Genomic DNA, 24,670 nt, shown 5'->3' with positions numbered 1-24,670 from the left:
TAGGAACTAAAGAACGTTTCAAATATCAAAGATCAGAAATATAGAAAAACAACAACAGCTGCAGTCAGTGAACTCACCTCAGAGTCTCCAGTCGACAGTTTGGACTCTCCAGTCCAGCACACAGAAGCTTCACTGCTGAATCCTGCAGCTTGTTCTCACTCATGTCCAGCTCTGTCAGATGGGAGGGGATGGACTTCAGGGCCGAGGCCACAACTTCACAGTGAGTCTCTGAGAGTCGACACTGAGTCAGTCTGTGATTATAGAAAATATAAAATGTGTTATTATAAAAGCAGAAAGTCTGCATTATAAACACAGACTGAATGTATATGAAGACAAAACAGAGTGAGGTCATAATCTGATGAACATCTGCTCTTCACATCTGTGCTTCAGCTCCTCTTACTGTGTTTGACATGACACAACGATTCAGTCTCTCTCAGACCTGCAGACTTTTAATGAGAATCTTTGTTTGGCTTTAATCTGCAGATGAAGGAGGAAGATGGTGTCACATTTAGGCTTCCATAATGTCCACAGTCTGTCAGTGAGATCTGATCCAGAGTCAGAGTGAAGACACACATTTGGACTGTTTCCTGTCTTGAATCTAGAACATTTTGAATGAGCTCAGCTCAGTGAAGAGTTCCAGCTGGAAAGATGATCTCTGTTTGCTACCTGCTGCTGTCAGGTACGACTGTTCACGTCCACACTCAGGAAAAATCTGCTGACTGTCACCAAACGGAGCAGAAATGTCATCACTGGACAATAATGATGAATGAACTCAGAGCTGCTGATATCACATCTGATTTCAGGGGAACTAAACTAAAAAGGGACAAATAGAAACAACCATCATGACTCTGTTTGACCTTCAGATCAGAAACTATGGTTCAGAACAGCAGCAGGATTTCAGGCACTGTCACATCCTCAACATCCATATTCCAAATGCTCTTCCTGACAGGACACTCTTTGTTCCCACTCAGGGAGTTTCCATGTGTACAAATCATTTCTGAATCTCAGTAGACTGGGAGGTTTTTCCATCTCATGAATCTCTTTCCTAACATCAAACTAGATAAATCAAACAAAGGAACTGGAGTCTGTCTAATTTCTGACCCCAGTAAAGTTTGTACTGGGATACCCCGACATACTCTCTCTCCATCTGCTCCCACAGCCTCATATTCACAGCTGGCCCTTCTCTCAGCATCCACACTCAGGGTGGGGGCGGGGTCAACACCAGTCAAAACCATTGCTTTGGCCTTATGGCCATTTTATTAGTGTGCGTTTCTCAGTAACAAGCAGGACTACGCACAGGTGTTTGGACATGTGTGGACCCGACCTACACTTAAACTTCTTAAATCCTCTGTTTCTGTGTCACCAGCTACACTTTTAATATTAATGTATTCACTCCGACATTTTTGGGGAGCTCGTACACTGCAGACAAACATGTCTCCCAGCACACAGCTGACTGTCAACTCTCTGAGATTGGATATGATTCATTTAGATTATATCTGTAAGGTGAAGTTTATCTCGGTGTTTATTTGTTCCTGAGGAAGTCAGCTCGGCTCAGATTAAACTTTAATAACTGAACAATTTCAATGAACCTTAACGCCTCCCTGGAGCATATATGGAACTGAATCAGTCACTTTTCTTTATTTCCTGATGTTCATATGTGACATACATGTTTTAACCATTAATCTGGAATTAAACTGACATTTAATATATTTTAAGGAGGAAAGAGAAATTTCACCAGAGGATGTTGATGCTGTTCATGGAGACTGAAGACAGAATGATTTATCTGTCTTAATATTTCTGCTGCTCTTTCCTCAGGTGTAAAAATATTTTAACTGTTGGTTTTAATTCAAAATCAATGGTCAAAATTAGAGCTGGGCGATATATCGAGTTTTTAAAACATATCGATATATTTTTATACGAGATATAAGATGTGACCATATCCTTTATATCGATATAGTCTATGTTACGTTATAATTATAGTTGTGGAGCCGCAAGTTTGCCTCTCTTTCGTCCACTTTTGTCTCTACGCAACGTTACTCCGCCTCGCCTTCAGTGAAGACAACTCCCCCTCCTCCCCCATCGCTTCACGTGCAGGCAGCGACAAGACGGACACGGCAAATCTCCGTTAACGAGTTACTGCGCATAGCCCCATGCGTGGGGCTGGACGGCGTCAACGTGCTAACGAGCTAACCACGCTAACGAGCTAACAGCGCTAACAGCGCTAACCCTAAAATCCTTTCATTCTCTCAAAAGTTGATAGCGCGCCTTATGTATGAATTCTGGTTGTGCTTGATGGCCGCGAACCGATTTTATGTGGTACACGGCGCTCAGCAATCTGTCAAAATGTTTGAGTACGACTTTGGTAAGCTACGGAGCTGCACCGCTTGATAGGTTGTCGGCGCATTACGGCTACCGAGGAGCTTCGCGGAGTGATACGTACTGTGCATCAACGTAATATTACCGTATTGTGTGTGTATAAGGACCATAAATGGCACCTGTAAGAGACGTGGTTATGAAGCGGATTTCAAACTCCAGGCTGTCAGTCACACAGTAAAACTTGGGAACAGAGCAGCTGTGAAATCTGTCTTTGTTATTACGCTCAGCGTCTTTTAGTTTATATTTTGACTGCACAATTGTGAGCTCTTTGTTTAGCACAAAAACAACCTTGTTTTCTTTTATTTATGGAGCATTATTATTTAATGAATGCTCATAATTTAATTTTGAGTAATTTTTCATGTACATCTGTGCTGTATGTTAATAAAAGTGCCTGTGTGACATCTGGGACACAGCTTTGACTAAGAACTCTCTTTTTGTTCTTACTTTATGGCTTAAAAAAAAATATCGAGATATATATCTTATATCGCCATCCAGCTAAAAAATATCGAGATATGAATTTTGGGTCATATCGCCCAGCCCTAGTCAAAATGTTAAAATACCAACAAACTTGTGGCGTTAGTGTTGATATTCTGTGAGTTACTTAAAGAGATCACACAGGTACAGGACATATTTTATGTTCAGGTTTATGCATGTTTGCGGTGAGATGTGCATGTAGTGGGCTGTTATGTTGCAAACTGTGTGGATGTGTTTGGGAACAGAAAGATTATTTTACTGCATAAAACGGCGCTGATCAGCTGTTTCTGCCGCTGACACACTCGGCCGGTGAACCACCTGACTCACACAGGCTCTCCTCCTCCACAGTCCTCGTTTATGAAGAGCTTTACAAACACAACATCACGGCTAACAGCTGGATTCTCCCGTTTCAGTGCCAAACAGCCACTTCCTGCTACAGACAGTAAAGTGGACAGTTTGGCGCTAAACATGTTTTTAAAACTTGAAGCTCTTATTTGTTAAAGCCAGCTTCACAGACAGATCTGTGTCAGTGTTTTAGAGCAGGGCTCAGTGGTGTAAACCAGCCTTTATATGTGTTTCATCTCCATTTTTACATTAAACTGAACCAAAACACTGAAAACTTCACCTGATATGTCTGTGCAGGTTCTCATCATACAGTCATGGTAATCTAAGGAGCCTGGAAAGAAAAGTGACTTCTTTAAGTTTCTTGAAGACGTTTCATCTCTTGAAACCTCTGCTGATAATCACCCACACCCTTTTTCACAGCTTGGCTCATGTGATGAGCCACATGATCAATAGTTGGTCAGCGACCCTCTTAAGGGACACTCCCACTAGGATTAAAATCTGGGACTCTCCACTTTTTGGTTTTAGAAGTGAAGAAGCTGAATGTTCGGATTAAACATCTTCAAGAAACTTAAAGCAGTGCACTCGCTTTTCTTTCTAAGCGGCCTTTCTTAGATCACCTGATATAACCTGAGTAAATTATGTCGAGTGTCAGCGGGGTTTGAAAACTCTGCAGCATGACCCGGGTGTTGCTGGTGGCATCATGAGCTTAGACCCCTCAGTCAGCTCGGTCTGAAGTCATCGTCAGCACTAACAGGCACAAATAGGCTCTAACGTGACAAACTGACCCGACATTTAAAGAGTGCCCACTACAGTCTCAGCTAAAACATATGTGCAACGCCAAGGACTGTACACTGGACTCCATTTCAGTGCAAAATAATAAAACAAAGTAAATCCATCCAATCTCCTCTGCCTGTCCTTATCATCAATAAAAACAATTAATAAAACAGAAAATCATAGAAACAGTCATCTTTGTTATTGCATCATCACACATCAGTTCCCAGTAACTAGTCAGAATGAGACGTTGTTTTCATCTTTCTCACACTCATCTCACTCCCCGGTCACAACAGGTGGTGACTTTAACAGGTGTTACAACCTGGCTCAAAGCTGCAAAAGAGGGCGGAGACTGAAAACAGAGACTGGTTTCATTTTGAAGTTCTTAATAACCTCGGCTAAAGATGACACCAGACAGCGTGACAGGGTCTGACAACGAGTGGTGGCGTCGTCCTAGCCGACCTCGGCAGTTATTCACACGCCATGACCAAAAACTCCTGCAGTGTGACAGCAGACAGAGGAGGAGTCACAGAGGAGCGTAACAGCTGTCACAGATGCAACAGGAGGACGAGCTCCAACAGTAAACACACTGAAGACAGGAAAGCAGTCACGAGTGATGTTGGTCCTGTTTTTATCTCCACTAAAACCTCTCTAACGTCACATGTAACAGAACACAGACACGTCTGATTATCAGGGACCACGACCCACATCTTTGCCTCACTATGTTTATAAGAAGAGACTGAAAATAATGATTCTCCCAACACATCACCAACACTTTTATGGCAAACAGATAATAGTGAGTGAAAAGAGGTGAACTGTTTCATATGCAGTTATCAGGGTAAATACATTTAAACCAAAGACACTGGAAGAGTAAAGGAAAGGAACTGAAGGTGACAATTCAAGAAGCTCAACAGAAGTCAAATGTAACATGATCAAGATTCCCTGTTAAAAACAGATATGTATAGTATAATAGTAGACTATACTAATAATAGTGTATAGTATAATAGTAGACTACACTAATAATAGTGTATAGTATAATAGTATACTATACTAATAATAGTGTATAGTATAATAGTATACTATACTAATAATAGTGTCTAGTATAATAGTATACTATACTAATAATAGTGTCTAGTATAATAGTAGACTATACTAATAATAGTGTATAGTATAGTAGTATACTATATGAAGTCTACACCGCCACGTCCTTAAAATTCAGCGAAATTAAGGACGCATTTGAGGGCCGCATTTCGAGCAGCGACCTTCGTCGCGTCGCTGTGATGTAATCGGCCTTAAAATGCGTCCTTTAAGGCTGCAGACCCTGAATTGGGATACAGCCAGAGTCTGGTCTCTGTTTTCACAGAGGATGTGGTTCTGTTGGCTTCATCAGGTGATGGCCTCCAGCTCACAGTGGAGCTGTTCTCAGCAGAGTGTGAAGCCGTGTGAATGAGGATCAGCATCTGAGGCCATGGTCCTCAGCTGGGAAAGGGTGGAGTGCCCACTCTGGCTCAGAGACGTTCCTGCCCCAGGTGGAGGAGTCTGAGTATCTCAGGGTCGTGTAAAGAAGGGGGAGGGGAGCAGGAATCAACAGACAGACTGTTGCTGCGGTAACAGTGAGGTGGACGCTGTACTGGTCTGTCGTGGTGAAGAGAGAGAGCTGAGCGTGACAGCGAAGCTCTCAATTTACCGGTCGATCTACGTCCCTGCCCTCACCTATGGTCACGAGCTGTGGGCAGTGACTGGAAGAACCAGATCGTGGTTACAAGTGGGGCAAATAAATTTTCTCTGAAGGGTAGCTGGTGTCTCCCTTGGAGACGGGGTGAGGAGAATCCCCTTCACAAAAACTAATCAAGTGAACAAGACTCTCCAGGAGGTAAACATTTAAATATCCAAGTCCACCATAAAGCGAAAACTGCATGAAGGTAAACACAGATGGTGCATTACAATTCACTGCATGTGTTTTACATGAAGAATGGAGGATATACCGTCCACTTTCACTCTGTCTTTAGCAGCAAGTGGCTCTTTGTTGTTTGGCTAGCTGCACTGAAACAGGAGAATCCAGCTGTTAGCCGTAATGTTGGTGTTTGTAAAGCACTTTATAACCAAGGACTGTGTTTTTAATTTAAACATTAAACTATTAACCGACACTGATCAATGATGTAATGATCACATCTGGACTCACCGAGCCTTTCTGCAGTTCCTCACAGCTGGAATCAGTCTCAGTCGTCCCTCCTTTGAAGCTTTGTACTTCTGCAGGTCAAACTCATCCAGAACCTCCTCTGACATCTGCAGCATGAAGGCCAGAGCTGAGCAGTGGATCTCAGAGAGTTTCTTTGACCTTTGCTTTGACTTCAGGAACTCTTGGATCTCCTGATGTACTGAGAGGTCGTTCATCTCCATCAGACAGTGGAAGATGTTGATGTTTCTGTCAGGACAGGAATTAAACTTCTTGTTATTCTTCAGGTTCTTGATGACTCTCTGGATGGTTTCTGGACTGTTCTCTGTCTGACCCAGCAGACCTCCTAAGAGTCTCTGGTTGGACTCCAGACAGAGGCCATGAAGGAAGCGGACAAACAAGTCCAGGTGGCCATTTTTACTCTGGAGGGATTTCTCCATGGCTCGTTTAAGGAAATCATCCAGAGATGACTCTTTGTATTTTTTTCCCAGGAAGTCCTTCAGCACCTCTGACTTCCTGTTGGTGAAACAGTGGAACATGTAGACTGCAGCCAGAAACTCCTGGATGCTCAGATGAACAAAGCAGTAGACTGGTTTCTGGAAGATCACACACTCTCTTTTGAAGATCTCTGTACAAACTCCTGAGTACACCGAGGCCTCTGTCACATCCAGACCACACTGCTCCAGGTCTTCTTGGTAGAACATGATGTTTCCTTTCTCCAGATGTTCAAACGCCAGCCTCCCCAGCTTCAGAAGAACTTCCCTGTCAGCCTCCGTCAGCTCCTGTGGACTCGTCTCATGTCCCTCGTGGTACTTGTTCTTCTTCCTCTTTGTCTGAACCAGCAGGAAGTGTGAGTACATGTCAGTCAGGGTCTTGGGCAGCTCTCCTCTCTGCTCTGTAGTCAACATGTGCTCCAGAACTGTAGCAGTGATCCAGCAGAAGACTGGGATTCTACACATGATGTGGAGGCTCCTGGATGTCTTCATGTGGGAGATGATTCTGCTGGACAGCTCTTCATCACTGAATCTCCTCCTGAAGTACTCCTCTTTCTGGGCGTCAGTGAAGCCTCGTACTTCTGTTAGCCTGTCAACACATGTAGGAGGGATCTGATTGGCTGCTGCGGGTCGGGAAGTTATCCAGACGAGAGCCGAGGGAAGCAGATTCCCCTGGATGAGGTTTGTCAGCAGCTGGCTGACTGATGACTTCTGTGTGACATCAGACAGCAGCTTCCTGTTGGTGAAATCCAATGAAAGTCTGCTTTCATCCAGGCCGTCAAAGATGAACAAAAGCTGAGAGACAGCCAGCTTCTCTGCTGTGACCTTCTGTAATGTTGGATGGAAAACATGGAGCAGCTCCAGAAGACTGTACTGCTCCTCTCTGATCAGGTTCAGCTCCCTGAATGAAAGCAGAACCACCACACTGACATGTTGGTTCTCCAAGCCCTCTGCCCAGTCCAGAGTGAACTTCTGCACTGAGAAGGTTTTTCCAACACCAGCCACGCCGTTGGTCAGAACCACTCTGATGGGTCTCTGTTGGTCAGGTAAGGCTTTAAAGATGTCCTGGCACCTGATTGGAGTGTCATGGAGGGCGTCCATCTTGGAAGCTGTCTCCAGCTGCCTCACCTCATGTTGGCTATGAACCTCTTCACTCTGTCCCTCTGTGATGTAGAGCTCAGTGTAGATCCTGTTGAGGAGGGTTCTACTTCCTGTTTCATCACTTCCTTCAGTCACACGTTCACATCTCCTCCTCAGACTGATCTTATGTTCATCTAAAACCTCCTGCAGACCAACATCTGCTGAAAGAAAGAAAAACAGACAGAAAACTCTTCAATGTCTGAACAACAACAAGAAGTCCAGTTTTCAGAAATGAGTCCATCAGCAGACAGATGTTCAGTCTTACTTTGTACACAGCTGCTCTGACTGGCTGTCTGCAGTCCAGCTCTGCTTCTGGATCTTTCTCCACACTGGGGACAGGACCAGTCTCCTGATGAAGCAGACTGGTCCCAGTATGAGGAGATGCACTGTCTGCAGAACCAGTGTCCACAGCTGGTAGAGACTGGATCCTTCAGGACGTCCTGACACAAAGCACAGCAGGACAGCTGCTCCTCCTCACAGACACCACTCCTCTTCCTCTTCCTCCCTCTGTGAACACATTTCTTTATCACTAAAATCATTGACTGTCAGTGACAAACATCCAGATTTGATGACACTGTGCAGAAGCTCTGATGGTCACAGAGAAAAGTCAAAGTGGAGAAACTTGTGTTTGAGTTCAGAATCCAAGTTTCCTTTGCTGTTCCTGCCTGTCTTATTAAACACAGAGTGATCAGCCTACAAACTCCACAGTAAAAGCCTTCATCACAGAGCTGATTATGTCCTTCACTGGATGTACTGGAAGTTTGGGATCCATCACTCTGAACTGACCTTTGACCTCCTCTAAAAACTGTGGTGGAGCAGCGGTGTCACATTCAGAGCTTTCAGCTTTATTTTGAAAGAGTTCAGTCATCAGGAAGTGAACTTCTGGGTTCTGATTTCCTTTCTATTATTTTACAGAAGTGAAGAAGAAGAACTAAAAGCTTTGAAATGATCTGAGTGATATTTTTGAACATTGCCACCAAATTGAGTTCAGCCTCCAGCAGTAACTTTGTTTCATGATGCCTCCCTGATGATGTGATGTTTGATTACAAACCTGTTTATGTGTTAGACATTAATCACATGAACACAGGCAGAAAAAAGAAGCCAATGAAACAAATGACAGAAACGTGTTCATTCACTGCCATAATCCATATTTGATATGTACAGATGTTTGTAAAGAACACGTGTGCAGCGCTTTGTTCTGAGTATCTGCTGTCAGCACACAGTGCAGCAATAACTACAACCACACGTTTCTGTAGATCCTGAACATCAGCCTGGAGGAATCTGACCTCAGGTCTGCACACAGAGGAGCTTCACCTCTGGGATGATGCTGGCTTCAGCTCCTTCTACAATCAGGCAGAAGCTTCTGCACCATCAGGACACAAACAGAGAGGAGCTTCTATCCTCAGACCATCCAAGTCCTAAATCAGAACATGCTCCCCTCATAGCATCACCATCAGGGTTTAAACAGGACCTTACATCATGTTCTTGTCTCACTGTCATATTTCAGATCATACCTGATTCATTATGACGTCACACGCTGCTACACTGATCCTGCTGCTTCATTACTGCTGATATTACTCTGCTCACTCTGTTCAGTTACTCTGTTTACATCACTTTGCTCATTTGCTTTGTTCTGCTTGCACTGCTCTGTCAGTACATGCTGTGCTAATGTGGCACAAAGCACTTTAACATTACATCTGCACAATGTTTCATTATTTCATTTAATGATTGTTTCTAATGTTTTGTCCAGTCACAGGAGCAGCTCAGCACATTTCACTGTGTTGTACGTGTATGACGATGCCTGTGACAAATAAACAGCCTCGGACTCTTCAATCTTCTGCATTTCTTTGGAGATCAGCTCAGTGGCCTGTTGAGACCATCTTTCTATTTCTGATGACTCAGTTCAGATTATTATCCTGATACTTTCTTTTAAAATGTGATGAAATCATTTATCTGATGTTCTGACACAAACACACCAAAACAATCCCAAACAGCACAAACCACCACGTTACACACAGTGTAATAAAAATACAGGCAACTACAAATAAAAACACTTTAAAAATATAAACTAAAATTACAAAGTGGTCACAGAATTTCAAACACCCGTAAATGAGTCAGCAGCTCTCTTACATGGTCAGCTGAGCTCCATGATTGAAGAACATTGTTGCTGCAGGTTCATCACTGAAGTTTGGAGGAACTATTTCTTTGGACCGGTCACTCCTCACAGACACACAGCTGGATGCTGGAGACTGTGACCTCTGACCTCTGCAAACACAAACACATCACATGAATTACTGATTAATGTCTGTTTAAAATCTTTTAAGCAGCTGCAAACACACAAACTGGATGATGTGATGGTTTCTGTCAGTAATAGTTGTCTCAGATTAGAGTACAGACGGCTGCAGAGACGTTCACAGCAACAGAGAAGAAATCATTACCTTGGATTGCATTACTACTACGATTGATACTAGCATTATCGTACCCGGACCACCATTAGGAATCATTTATGATGTCACTGGTAGAACATTTATAGAAACAACCTTTGAACTCTGAGTCAGCAGCTCTCTTACATGGTCAGCTGAGCTCCATGATTGAAGAACATTGTTGCTGCAGGTTCATGACTGAAATATAGAGGTGTGTTTTTGGACCAGTCACTCCTCACAGACACACAGCTGGATACTGGAGACTGTGACCTCTGACCTCTGCAAACACAACCACATTGCATTCATTTCACATCAATTAGTACACCACAAAAGGCATGCAAGAAACACAGTATGAAGGCAAACTTCTGGCTTCAATAACATTCAACAGGTCAGGTGGAAACTTTTCTCAGATTTGATTCATGTTTTTATAGAACGATCCAGCTAAAAAAAATATACCATTAGGTCAGGGGTCAGCAACCTTCAGGACCCAAAGAGCCATTTGGAGCCAGTTTCCACGCAAAAGAAAACACTGGGAGCCACAAATACTTTTTGACATCTAGAATGAAGATAACACTGTATATACTGTTTTTTACCTTTATGCTTTGTGTGAACAACTAAGGTGTGTTGCTTATGAAATCCATGAAGTGCTACAGAGAAAATTACATGTTATTTATGTAATGAACACATTTGAACTCTTAAAGAAATATAACCAAAGGAAAGACACCCAGCTGAACTAAAATGATGTAGCAAACAAAAACTGCTGTGAGCCGCCACCCTTATATCTCCTTTGGGCTTTTGGAGCCTTGACCTGACTTTTAAAAAATAATTGGAAAAAAAGCTCTATGCTGCTGAAAGATGAAAAATAGATATTTGCAAAATTCTGCCTAAATATGTATTTTACCTGGTTAATGTGTGTGGCGGGGCGTGGTCTGCAGCGGCGAGGTGGACGCACCTGAGCGGCAATCACGCCTCGCCGCCTTAACGTCTGTGCTGTTGTGTTGGTGTGTGTCGGGCTGTGAGCTGCAAAGCTACAGCCGGCTGTGTGCGTACAGCAACCGTGTGTGAAAAGTGGTCAATAAAGAGAAGCTGAAAAGCGAGTTCATGCAAACATCGTCGGGTCTGCCGTGATATGTTTACAACGGGACTTCTGCTCCTGAACCTCTGCGCACAGCGTCTGCAGGTCGGGGCTGTACGAAGTCACTTTCATCTTTACAGGACTGTAAGCTGTCGTCTGTGAGGCGTGAGCGGTGTTTGTTTTTAACATAGTTCACGGTGGAGAACAGCTGCTGACATAATGTGGATCCAAGATCCATAATTGGCCTACCTGGGGCTGAAAGTCTCGATAAATGCACGGCGTTTCGGCGGGTACACCGGCTTCCACGAGTGTGACGCTTATTTGAGCGATGAAAAATAAAAAAATATAATTTTCTTTTTATATTTCAATATCACAATAATCTTCCAATTTAGAACTACAAGTTAAAAAAGAACATAAATAAAATACACTTCAGCTAAATACTTCTAATTTATTTTCCCAAACCACGAGGAGCCGCACTGTAAGGACTAAAGAGCCGCAGGTTGCCGACCCCTGCATTAGTGTTAGTCAATGTTGCAACTGAACTGAAAAACAAAAGATTTTGGTCCAAAGAAACAAAGTCACTATTAATACAACACAACCCCCCCAAAAAGAGCCATGTAGACCCCGGGCTCTATGGGTCTTGTGCTCGGAGCTTGTTCCTGTGCTGCCATGATTAGTGCCTCTGTGCTGTCTTTCAGTCCAGCTTTGTTCAGCCACTGGTAGGATTTCTGGATGTCAGCCACTTCCTCTGCCTGCTGGTGGTGCAAACTGTGTCGTTCTGAGTTTCATTGGACGTCTTTGTCCAAAGCACCAGACAAAGGGCAAAGTAGATGCATTTGCATCAGCAGGAAAATACACCCCAAACTAGCATCATCATTATACAACTTTAACAACTGCCACTAAATGATACTTCATACACAGACCAGTGTTAGGTTAAGTTATGATGTCACTGGTAGAACATTTATAGAAACAACCTTTGAACTCTGAGTCAGCAGCTCTCTTACATGGTCAGCTGAGCTCCATGATTGAAGAACATTGTTGCTGCAGGTTCATCACTGAACTGTGGAGGAACTTTTTCTTTGGACCAGTCACTCCTCACAGACACACAGCTGGATGCTGGAGACTGTGACCTCTGACCTCTGCAAACACAAACACATCACATGAATTACTGATTAATCTCTGTTTAAAATCTTTTAAGCAGCTGCAAACACACAAACTGGATGATGTGATGGTTTCTGTCAGTAATAGTTGTCTCAGATTAGAGTACAGACGGCTGCAGAGACGTTCACAGCAACAGAGCAGAAATCATTACCTTGGATTGCATTACTACTATGATTGATACTAGCATTATCGTACCCGGACCACCATTAGGAATCATTTATGATGTCACTGGCAGAACATTTATAGAAACAACCTTTGAACTCTGAGTCAGCAGCTCTCTTACATGGTCAGCTGAGCTCCATGATTGAAGTTCATTGTTGCTGCAGGTTCATGACTGAAGTCTGGAGGATCTATTCTGATGACTCAGTTCAGATTATTATCCTGATACTTTCTTTTAAAATGTGATGAAATCATTTATCTGATGTTCTGACACAAATACACCAAAACAATCCCAAACAGCACAAACCACCACGTTACACACAGTGTAATAAAAATACAGGCAACTACAAATAAAAACACTTTAAAAATATAAACTAAAATTACAAAGTGGTCACAGAATTTCAAACACCCGTAAATGAGTCAGCAGCTCTCTTACATGGTCAGCTGAGCTCCATGATTGAAGAACATTGTTGCTGCAGGTTCATGACTGAAGTCTGGAGGATCTATTCCTTTGGACCAGTCACTCCTCACAGACACACAGCTGGATGCTGGAGACTGTGACCTCTGACCTCTGCAAACACAACCACATTGCATTCATTTCACATCAATTAGTACACCACAAAAGGCATGCAAGAAACACAGTATGAAGGCAAACTTCTGGCTTCAATAACATTCAACAGGTCAGGTGGAAACTTTTCTCAGATTTGATTCATGTTTTTATAGAACGATCCAGCTAAAAAAAATATACCATTAGGTCAGAGGTCAGCAACCTTCAGGACCCAAAGAGCCATTTGGAGCCAGTTTCCACGCAAAAGAAAACACTGGGAGCCACAAATACTTTTTGACATCTAGAATGAAGATAACACTGTATATACTGTTTTTTACCTTTATGCTTTGTGTGAACAACTAAGGTGTGTTGCTTATGAAATCCATGAAGTGCTACAGAGAAAATTACATGTTATTTATGTAATGAACACATTTGAACTCTTAAAGAAATATAACCAAAGGAAAGACACCCAGCTGAACTAAAATGATGTAGCAAACAAAAGCTGCTGTGAGCCGCCACCCTTATATCTCCTTTGGGCTTTTGGAGCCTTGACCTGACTTTTAAAAAACAATTGGAAAAAAAGCTCTATGCTGCTGAAAGATGAAAAATAGATATTTGCAAAATTCTGCAGATCGGGGCTGTACGAAGTCACTTTCATCTTTACAGGACTGTAAGCTGTCGTCTGTGAGGCGTGAGCGGTGTTTGTTTTTAACATAGTTCACGGTGGAGAACAGCTGCTGACATAATGTGGATCCGAAGATCCATAATTGGCCTACCTGGGGCTGAAAGTCTCGATAAATGCACGGCGTTTCGGCGGGTACACCGGCTTCCACGAGTGTGACGCTTATTTGAACGATCAAAAAATAATAAAATATAATTTTCTTTTTATATTTCAATATCACAATAATCTTCCAATTTAGAACTACAAGTTAAAAAAGAACATAAATAAAATACACTTCAGCTAAATACTTCTAATTTATTTTCCCAAACCACGAGGAGCCGCACTGTAAGGACTAAAGAGCCGCAGGTTGCCGACCCCTGCATTAGTGTTAGTCAGTGTTGCAACTGAACTGAAAAACAAAAGATTTTGGTCAGGTCCAAAGAAACAAAGTCACTATTAATACAACACAACCCCCCCAAAAAGAGCCATGTAGACCCCGGGCTCTATGGGTCTTGTGCTCGGAGCTTGTTCCTGTGCTGCCATGATTAGTGCCTCTGTGCTGTCTTTCAGTCCAGCTTTGTTCAGCCACTGGTAGGATTTCTGGATGTCAGCCACTTCCTCTGCCTGCTGGTGGTGCAAACTGTGTTGTTCTGAGTTTCATTGGACGTCTTTGTCCAAAGCACCAGACAAAGGGCAAAGTAGATGCATTTGCATCAGCAGGAAAATACACCCCAAACTAGCATCATCATTATACAACTTTAACAACTGCCACTAAATGATACTTCATACACAGACCAGTGTTAGGTTAAGTTATGATGTCACTGGTAGAACATTTATAGAAACAACCTTTGAACTCTGAGTCAGCAGCTCTCTTACATGGTCAGCTGAGCTCCATGATTGAAGAACATTGTTGCTGCAGGTTCATGACTGAAGTCTGGAGGAAGTATTTCTTTGGACCAGTCACTCCTCACAGACACACAGCTGGATACTGGAGACTGTGACCTCTGACCTCTGCAAACACAAACATCAATAACTGATCAGTTCTCTCTGACAGCCATATGATCAGCTGATCCCTCTGTGATATTGTGTCTGCCTCATAACGCTGACAGGTCAGCCAATCATCAGCCAGTTTTTCTGTCTCTGAATGAACTCAGTTTGTTCTCAGCTCTTCTCTCTGATTCTGCTGCACTGACTTCACTTAAACTTACAGAGTTCAGATCTTAGCAAGAAAACAAGTCAATAAAAATCAAACTCAGATCAAACAGTTTGAACCAATCACAGATCAATGATTCTGTCATGGTTATGTTGAAATGACTAATAAAGTTAGTAGTGTTCTTACATTGTTGCTGCAGGTCCATGACTGTAAGGTGGAGGTGTTTGTGTAACTCCGTCACTCCTCACAGACATACAGCTGGATGCTGCTCCGTCCTCTTCCTCCATCTTCTTGATGTCAGGGTGGAGTTAGTCTGAGAGGTAAACACACACACTCAGAGGTGCTGTTGTACTGGAAGCATCACACTGACGGCTTTCTAATGTTGGAGCTTTGGCCCTAAAGTCCAAACCAGTTATTTTAGAGGCTCAAAGTCTTTAAAAAACACCAAAACCATCACATTATTTAATAAGTACATGATCAGGTGGATGAAGGAACTCAGTGTGTTTGGGATCATCATCATGGTGAGGAGCCCACATGTTACGGCTCCTTTGGAGAGAAGCTGAGGATCACTGCAGGAAGTGAGCTCATGAAACCAAACTGCTGTTTGTGAGCAGCATGACTCTGTTATTGGACCTGCTCTGTGTTCTACATATGATCAATACTTCAAATATCTGTAAACATCTCATCTTATATTTGTTGCACTTGGTCACATCTGTCTTTAAAAATAGATTTTTAATGTCACTGAGAGTTCTTTTCTACCTTTATTGATTTATTTTGGAATAAATTAAATATAAAGGTGCCAAAAACTGCCTGCAGCTTCTGCTCTGTGACAGGAAACTACTGTCAGGCTCAAAATGACTTCAGATTATTCATCACAGAGTGTTTATGGATCACAGGACACGTTACAGTTTCACTGTCGATGTTTTAGTTTTAAAAAAAATGCTGTGATAAGGTCTTACTGTGAATCTGCGCGCTCATTGGCTAATACCCTGAGACTGACAGGTGGTTATCCAATCAGCGTGCGGCCTCACACGGACATAAAACTCTTAAAGTTTGTTTCTGAAGGGATTTTCAGATCAGACCTGATGTTTCTGCCTACAGCCTGTTTACCGATATAATCAATATCAGACATCAGAGCAACAGAAACCTCGGTGATCAGGACGCCGGGACTGAGAACAGGAAGTGGCTCAAACGTCGCACTTTCATAAAGTGAACTCCATTCACCGAGTTTCTGTCGCCATTTTAGTTTTAAAACCCGTCGTGATAAGGGCGGGTCTTACTGTGAACCTGCGCGCTCATTGGCTAATAACTTGAGATTGACAAGTCGTTATCCAATGAGCGCGCGGCTTCTCCCAACATAAAGTAGTTTCCTTTGAAAAACCAAAGTCTGATTATTTTTGCCTCCACTGACGGAGCCTGTTGTTCCCGCCACAGAGACACAGTAATGTCAGAGCGGTGTTAACACTCACCTGCCTCAGCACAGCTCTCACTCTCCTCCTGCTCTCTCAGCTAAACTCACTTCCTCTCTACTTACAGGAAACCAGCGCTCAGAGGAGCCGACCGGCCTCACGTTTCACCCACAGACACGAACAGCGTGGAATTATTTTATGTCATAAGAAGAAACATATTCATGTTAACACTCACCTGCCTCAGCTCCACCTTCCTCCTCCTGCTGCTCTGAACGGAGGATCAACACTTTCACTTTCACTGCTCCTCCCTAAACACAGAGGATGCTGGGACTTGTAGTTTTTACCTTGTGTGATATTTATGGATGTGACACTAAATCACAGCATGAAAACTTCCTGCAAACATGTCACAGGCGATAAAAGTTTCACATTAAAGGTGAAGTTATTTTTCTGTCTCATGTTCAATAAACAGTGAGCTGGGAAAACTGAAGAACAGACTTCAGACGTTCCCTGCAGAGTTTCTGCTGCTCGGTCGTCTGCATGTTGCTGAGACTGAGCTGATGATGAAGCTGTGATGGGTTTATGGCACGTTTGGTTCTGGAGAAGAGTTTTACTGCCGGTGCAGGTGAAATGATCAGAGGTTACAGCCTCTGGTTAAAGTGGAGGCAGCGATCAGGACGGCTGAGCAGCAGAGGTCTCGAGGGTCCTAAAGTGTAAAAGCATCAGAATCAGAATCAGAAAGGGTTTTATTGCCAAATGTTGAGCAGGTTTACAACATTAGGAAATTGCTGCGGTGCTTCAGTGCAAACATACTGCCATAAATTACGCTTAAATAGACATGAAAATAAAAATAAGAATAAGAATTAAAAGTGCTAAGTAGATAGATATATACATGATATATACATGAGTGCAGGTGGTGATCAGTGCCAAACATGGAATGATGCAGTAAACACAGCATAGGGTCATGTGTTAGTGGTGGGAACAGTCATACGGTTATTGTTCATGAGTCCAACAGCAGAGGGGAAGAAACTGTTCTTATGGCGAGAGGTTCTGGTGCGAATGGACCGGAGCCTCCTGCCTGAGGGGAGCAGGTCAAACAGACTGTGTCCAGGGTGAGAAGGGTCAGCTGAGATCCGAGCTGCACGCCCCAGTGTCCTGGAGGTGTACAGGTCCTGCAGAGATGGGAGTCTGCAGCCAATCACCTTGTCAGCAGAGCGCACAACACGCTGCAGTCTCTGTTTGTCCCTGACAGTGGCTCCAGCGTACCACACGGTGATGGAGTAGGTGAGGATGGACTCGATGATTGCAGTGTAGAACTGCATCATCGTCCGTGTTGGCAGGTTGAATTTCTTCAGCTGCCTCAGGAAGTACATCCTCTGCTGGGCTTTCTTAATGACGGAGGTGATGGTGGGCTCCCACTTCAGGTCCTGGGTGATGGTGGTACCCAGGAAGCGGAATGAGTCCACAGAGGTGATGGGGGTGTCAGACAGGATGATGGGGGGGAGTGGAGCTGTGTGCGTCCTGAAGTCCACAATAATCTCCACTGTCTTCTGGGCATTCAGCACCAGGTTGTTGTGGCTGCACCAGGACACCAGACGTTCAACCTCCCTCCTGTAGGCAGACTCATCCCCGTCCGAGATGAGTCCAATAACGGTGGTGTCATCAGTGTTAGTAACACAAAGATCACAGAATGGGATCATCCACACAACACTAACATCTAAATCCACGGCAGGAACTCTTCCAGTGTCCTGAAAAATCTGTGTGCACGATGCTGAGATTAAAATCTGTCTGCTCATCTTAATGCAATATTTACTAAAGTCTGGTAGAAGTTTTACTGATTTCCAGTCCACTTAGCAGACGTGTGGATAGGTGGTGGGTTGTAGAGCAGACTGAAAGCTTTAAGTTCATCCTCTGATTAAAAACTCAGACCCACAGATACAGGAAGTATAATGCTGGTGTAAGAAAGGAAACAGCAACACGGCAGCCATCTTTTTCCTCCCATGCTGACCAGTGTCCCAGCAGAAGCTGGGGTTTGTTAGATCCTGTTCGATCCAGAGGAAACAGGCTAAAAGAGTCGATCGGGGGGATCATGGTTTTATTATGTGCTCGTTATGATTGAAGCTCTGGTTGTGTGTTAGAGACAGAACCTGCAGATTCCTCCACTCTGCCTCCTCCTCTGCAGGAATCAGCCTCTTGGCTGGTTTTATTCACCAACGTGAATAAAATCATCAAACTAATCCAAGTTCATTGTGAAATGCCTGAAAATGGAGGAATAAATCTGTCAGTTACCGTATAAAGTTTGAGTTTGTCAGTGTTTTACACGGAGACGGTCGTCAGATGTTGAATGTTTAGCATGAATGTTCCACATCTGGAGAAACCTTCAAGATTAAAGCCAGTGAAAAGTGAAGAGTTTCTGCAGCAGCCGCACTTCCTGCAAATCTGTTCTTTCAAAATAAAGTGAAGAGTCTAAAATTATATTCACGACAGGTTTAAAGGTGAAGGTGGTCACATGGTTTTAGTGGAATGCCTACGTGGGCGTGTCTGAGTGATTTTGATTCAGATTCGTGCAGCGTGGAGCAGTAAACACTTGTTTTTGTTCATCTGGACTCATGAATGATTCCAGTTAGCACATTTCCAGCCAATGAAACGTAACTACAGATGAAGACAAACACATTTAAGCTGCCTGACTCTCGAGTGTGGGTGCGTGTTCCCATTTTCAGGCTGTTTTAGTTTTCAGTTTAGAGGAACGCTGCAAACTCACAAAAACTTCTTTCTTGTGAGGTTTTGTTGTCAGACTGATAAAAGCAGCAGCAGCTGGTGTTTGATGAGCAGACGTGTGTTTCCTGTTCTGTAATAATCAGCTTGTTACCATCACATAATGAACTCAGCCGTGACCAATGAGGCCGTCCTTGTGCGGTTCTCTGGCGCTGATTCTGACTGTGACCTTCACCTCTGCAGGGTCGCCTCTGCTCGTGGCTGAGCTCGTGTTTGTCAGGCTGACAAAATAAAAGCTTCTTCATTTCTGTGGCTGAAGAGGAGTCTGCTCTTCTTCACCAACAGGAAGTGAAACATTTCTCACTGATTCTGAAATCTTCACTTGTCTCACAAATTCACAGTAACACACACACACGGTTGTGTTTTCATATCCTTGTGGGGACATCTATTTGACATCATGCTCTCCTCAGCCTTTTACTCTAACCATTAAGACTGAATGCCTAACCCTGACCTGACTGTCCCTGACACTAAAACCACATTCTGAGTCTCAAAAATGTCTTCAAACTTGTGGGGACGGGCATTTTGGTCCCCACAAAGACATGTAAACATGCACACACACAGGTATTAATGACCTCACAGGTTCATGTTTGGGGCTTTTAGCATCTTTGTGTGTCGCTCAGATTTAATTCACTCTTGTTTTGAGGTTTTGTGTCTTTTTGTTTCATTCTTTGTGCGTTTATTTTCTCTTTAAGCCTTTCAGGACTCGTGCTGTTGGCTTTTTCCTGGTGTGTTATTAGTATTTTTCATTTCTAAACTTATTCTAAAAGAAGGACCGATGGAACATTTATGTGAAAATAAACATGATCATTTAATGTTTTTGTCAATCACAGTGTTGGGACTAACGCGTTATTAAGTAACGTGTTACAGTAACTACGTTATTATTGTGGTAACGAGCACGGTAACTAGTTATTATACTAAAATCAGGAACGCGTTAGTCGTTACTGGGATTTAGATAGGCTCCTTACTCGTTACTTCGTGTGGTGGCTATCGCGGAGCTTCCACAGATTCAGTAACATTAGCAAGTGGTGGAAGCCAGCAGGTGGAGGAGGGAAAAGGGATGCAGAAGGAAAAGAGACCCGAGACGGCCGCCGGTCCAAGTGTGAACTGAACTTCAGGTAAGAAGTTATGACCTGCAGTCTCTCTGGGTTAGATATAAGTTTAGGTGGAGTTTATTTTTGTTATTCTGACTTTTTCCGTACTGCATACTAGCTAGCATGACAGAGTTTCTATACAGCTGGGTGGTGCTATGAAGTTAATGATGTTGAACTTTATTTTGTTCATAAGTTATTAGAATTGCCAACCGTCTCATCTGGTATTCAGAGAAAATATTACGCATTTCTTATTGAGGTGAAAAGGAACAGTTAGTCCCGTAATTCAGCTACAATGAAAAAGGCACAAAGCTGGATTTATTCTGTCTTTGCTGCACAGCTGCCTCTTCTTCTCTCATTCTCTCCCCCTCCCTCTCCCGTTTCTACTTCAATCATGAAAACTGATCAATGATCAGCTGATCGTCTCTCTTGTTTGTTTATCTCCCACTTTGCATCAGAAAGAGGAAACCAGCGGAGTTCACGTTAAACAACAGCAGCACGTTTAAGCTTGATCAGCTGTTGTTAGAATTTATTTAATATTAATTTCTAGTATCAGCTGATGTTTGCTGGAGCCACAGCTGCAAAAAAGCTGCCGGTCTCTAGTCACAATGCCCAGGCTGATTTTTTTGTCCCAGTCCAACCCTGTATGCAGCTCATCTGCAGTCTGGTGTTACCTCCATCTTCCTATTCAGAAGGCAGAATTTCCGAGTTCTGAGTACAATTGACAGCACCACGACTGCAGTTTTTGTGTTGGATGTAAAAGGCGCACATGATGCTGTGACGTAGGCTAGAATCATGGTGGCGGTCAACGGCGGTCCAGGCGTGGGATTTCTCTCGTGGAAATATGCACCTTATCTTTTCCTTTCTATTGGTAGGTGGCACAGTGCACTTGTGGCAGGTAAGCAAGCTAGAAGACTGGCAAAGTTATGGAAGCAACACATTAACAAGAGAATTCTGAGTAAAACCAAAGTTACTTTCCCTAGTAACTAGTTACTTTGAAAGTAACGAGTAACTTGAAGTAACTGAGTTACTTTTGATAGAAGTAACTAGTAATGTAACTAAGTTACTAATTTAAAGTAACTTACCCAACACTGGTCAATCATTAAAAATAAATCCTGGTCTTTCATTTTGCTGCTGCATTGTTCACAGAAACACATATTTTCCTGTTTCTTTCTGTTTGTGTGTTTCTGCTTTTGCCTGTTTAGAGCTGCTGAGCAGGAAAACCCAGACGAACAAAAATCTCTTTTAAGTAAATGTTTGAGTCACTTTGGGTCTGAAATGTAAAAATCTGCAGACTGAAACAGATTTGAAGGCATCACAGGAACAGCCTCACATTCAAAACATGAAAGAGAGGACTTTTATTTTGAAACACTCAGGAAATGACAGAGGGAAAGTTTTTTAATTAAAACAAATTATTAGTTTATACAACCACCAAAACTATGATGATCCTCCTTCTCCCTAAGATGGCAAACTGAAACACAAGTTTCCTTGTGGCTCAGGAAACTAACCACTCCAAGTTGGTGACTTTTGGAGATTTATTTTCCTGGATGATTGAGAATGCATCAAGACGAACACAAAAGGAAGTTCACCGCTTTTAGCAGCTCCCCCCCAGACAAACAAAGAGGCAGTTGGCAGTTAGAAATCAGCAATCATTCACACACCCCCACTCCCCTCCAGAATTCTCAGGTAACAACCTAATTTACATATGAATGACTAGCCAATTTAGCTTCCACTTGGCTGAAGCTAAAGCCTAGCTAAAAGCCTACCAGCCATTTGGCAACTCAGCCCATCACACGTCCACGTCTCTCCTTGTTTCGTCTTTTATTATGAAAGGGTTGTGTTTCCATGTTCAGTGTGTTTCATGTTGCTTCCCCTGTGGTGTCAGGTTCATTTGTGTCAGCTGTGTTTCCACTTCCCTCCTTTCTCTTCTGTGTATTTAAGTCCGCTGTCTTCCTCTGGGCAGTGTTGGTGCGTTTTCCTCCGTTCACGTTATTCCGGGTTTCAGGTTATCTCCTGATTCTGTTTAGGTCCATGTTCATGTTCATGTTTTTTCATCAGAGTTTCTCGCATGCACCTCCTCGGATTCATGTTCATGTTTTTCTTGTCATAGTTGTCATAGTCATACCGAGTTATTCCCAGTATAGGTTTTAGTTTTAGTTGTCACCCCTGTTTGCTGGGCCTTGTTTTGTGTTCGTGTTTTTCAACCTAATAAATGGTTTGTTTTTTTGTTAAGATTCAGTTCCATCTCTCCCTTGTCTGCTTCCGGGTTCATATTGCAATCACATCAGCCACAGTGACAATAAACTTATTTTGATTTTTAACTTTCTTTATTTTTTCAACAATATTATGTATATATAAACATTTTGCATCTTACAATATAAAGCCTGGATCCTGCACATATTGCACTTTGAACTTGAACTGTGTTGTCTGTTTATTGGAGATTGTACTACTTGAATTCATTATCCTGGTGATATAACACATTAATTCTCCATTTGGAATCAATATAGTATATAATACAGTATCTGTCTATCCATCTATATAGCTATTGAATTGAACTGGAGTGAATGGAAGAGAATTAAATAATGGATTTCATGTTCATGTTTATCTATGTTGTAACAGTGACGACTTGAGACATCTGTTTGGCACTATATGAAGAGAATTAAATAAAATTTAAATAAAAATGATATTAACTGTATTTATACATTTTATATTTTTGGATGAGACACTGTCAGTGTGCTGTTATATAACTCAGGTATTTTTAAGGCCTGACTGGTGGCATTGGTGCCCATTGCTTTACTGTGCTGTTGGATGTGTATGTGGGCTATCCCTTGTACCTGACATTTGATTGGGCATCACTGTGTTGCTATGGTATGATCCTGGTAGTTGTTGTTAATAAAACAATAACAAATTCAAATTCAAACATTGCTGCATTCTTCTGTCACTGAGGATTCCAAACCTGCACTCAGTCTCCTCATTACTTTGGTATTGAACAGACAAACTTTGGAGCTCCTGCAAACTTTATTCACAAACTGCAAATATTTTACACAAATCTGCGACTGACAACAAGCACAGAGACTTCAAACAATCACTGAAGTAAGGACTGAAAGATTTACTTTAAAACAACAATGATTAAGACCTTTTTCGTAAGGTTGTTTTCCCTTGATTGCCAGCTGTTACTGTTTTTATCTTCATATCTTTCATATTTGTCCACCTAAACAATGCTTTAATGATACAGTTTGAGAAGTTTGATATGAATTTATCCAACTGACTTGAAAAAGAAACTGACAACTGTCCTGTAATCTTACACAGAGAAACCAAATCCTGCGTCTTTGCCTTGACAGACGCCTAAAATGGCTCGAGCTGTGTTAAGTTACCCTTCACTGTGTCTGTTTCTAAACATTAAATCGTGTGAATTTTTAAAGAAAAATCCAACAACAACAATAATAATATGTAACAGAGCAAAACGTCAGATGACTTAAATGTTCCTCTGCAACACAAAGTCAAAGTCTGCCTCCTCCACAGGCAAAGGAGAAGCTCCCACGCTCATCCAGTGCAGACCGTTGTGCTCTGGACAATGAAGTTCCCGCTTTCATGTTCCGACCTATCAGCGCACCTGCATGTGAGCTCCTAAGTCCACCACCTGCTGATGCCAGCTTTCAGTCGAAGGACACAGACAAGATCATGCATCCAGATTTGAAAAACGATCGTTCATCCCTGGATGATGACGTGATGTTTTTCATGTGTCCTAGCGATGTTCCTCTGCCTCCGAGACCTCCACCCACTGCAGAGGTAGGTCTCTGCAGAAAGCGCAGATATTCTACTGCTTTTTCTGTTAATGATGAAGAGGAACATTTGATGCCCAAACGCATGAGGCTGATGAGTTGGGATGTCTCTAAGTCTCCAGCTGCTGAGAAGGAGTATGTTTGCTTTACGTGTCCTGAAGACAAGAGGTCTGAGTTACCTCTCAGCTCCCTCCAAGGCCATCCACCATCACAGGTCAATAATAATGACACTGACCAGTGTACCATTCTGCTGCCTCCTGAAATCCCAGTGCCTCCAAGTCCTGCCCCTGTTGGAGTTCTAGAAACTGTTGATTTTGCTTTTGTTGATAATTAAATACATGTTTGTGGTAATAAATACATTTTTGAGCAAATACATGTTGAGATGATTCGGTTGATTATGATGGTTATAATTATCCAAAAAGTATTATTCCTAATAAGATCTTTACTTTTTCTACTTATTTTCTCCATGACCTATTTTGATGTCTATTTTGAAGATCCACTCATATCATGACAGTATGCTTATTCTCAGTAGAGTGTATAGCCACATGTGAACAAATAATAAATTAAAGTCACTCATTAACAACTTACCACATACGCCGGAGCTGAATTCAAGATGTAAGCAGACGTTTCACAGATATCTTGGTTGTCTTTCCATTTCCTACAC

General features: G+C 42.6%; 2 protein-coding genes across 2 annotated transcripts in view; both read right to left on the bottom strand.

Annotated features, from left to right (window-relative positions):
• LOC146682070 (NACHT, LRR and PYD domains-containing protein 12-like) overlaps window positions 1-24,670 on the bottom strand; it is a 233,528-nt gene that overhangs the window by 15,876 nt on the left and 192,982 nt on the right. The window lies entirely within an intron of this gene.
• LOC146682083 (protein NLRC3-like) lies at window positions 65-10,501 on the bottom strand. The gene is made up of 4 exons (XM_085448516.1): window positions 10,347-10,501; window positions 8,042-8,283; window positions 6,149-7,937; window positions 65-251 (listed from the first exon to the last, which is right to left on the bottom strand). The coding sequence occupies exons 1-4, from the start codon at window positions 10,499-10,501 to the stop codon at window positions 74-76; spliced, it is 2,364 nt and encodes a 787-aa protein (XP_085304642.1). The 3' UTR covers window positions 65-73.

This window comes from Copadichromis virginalis, linkage group LG23 (genome assembly GCF_057382275.1).
Source record: "Copadichromis virginalis isolate Kocher_CV1m ecotype Utaka linkage group LG23, C_Virginalis_male_GT1.1, whole genome shotgun sequence".
NCBI lineage: Eukaryota > Metazoa > Chordata > Actinopteri > Cichliformes > Cichlidae > Copadichromis > Copadichromis virginalis.
The sequence above is the reverse complement of the archived record's forward strand: the minus strand, read 5'-3'. Positions and strand labels throughout refer to the sequence as shown.

Bases quoted from the DNA above. Each gene is read 5' to 3' on its own strand.
- LOC146682083 (XM_085448516.1), bottom strand. From the start codon at position 10,501: ATGCAATGTGGTTGTGTTTGCAGAGGTCAGAGGTCACAGTCTCCAGTA. The intron at 7,938-8,041 runs GTAAGACTGAAC...TCTTTCTTTCAG, and splicing joins TCAGAGCAGCTGTGTACAAA to CAGATGTTGGTCTGCAGGAG. The intron at 252-6,148 runs GTGAGTCCAGAT...CTATAATCACAG, and splicing joins AGGAACTGCAGAAAGGCTCG to ACTGACTCAGTGTCGACTCT.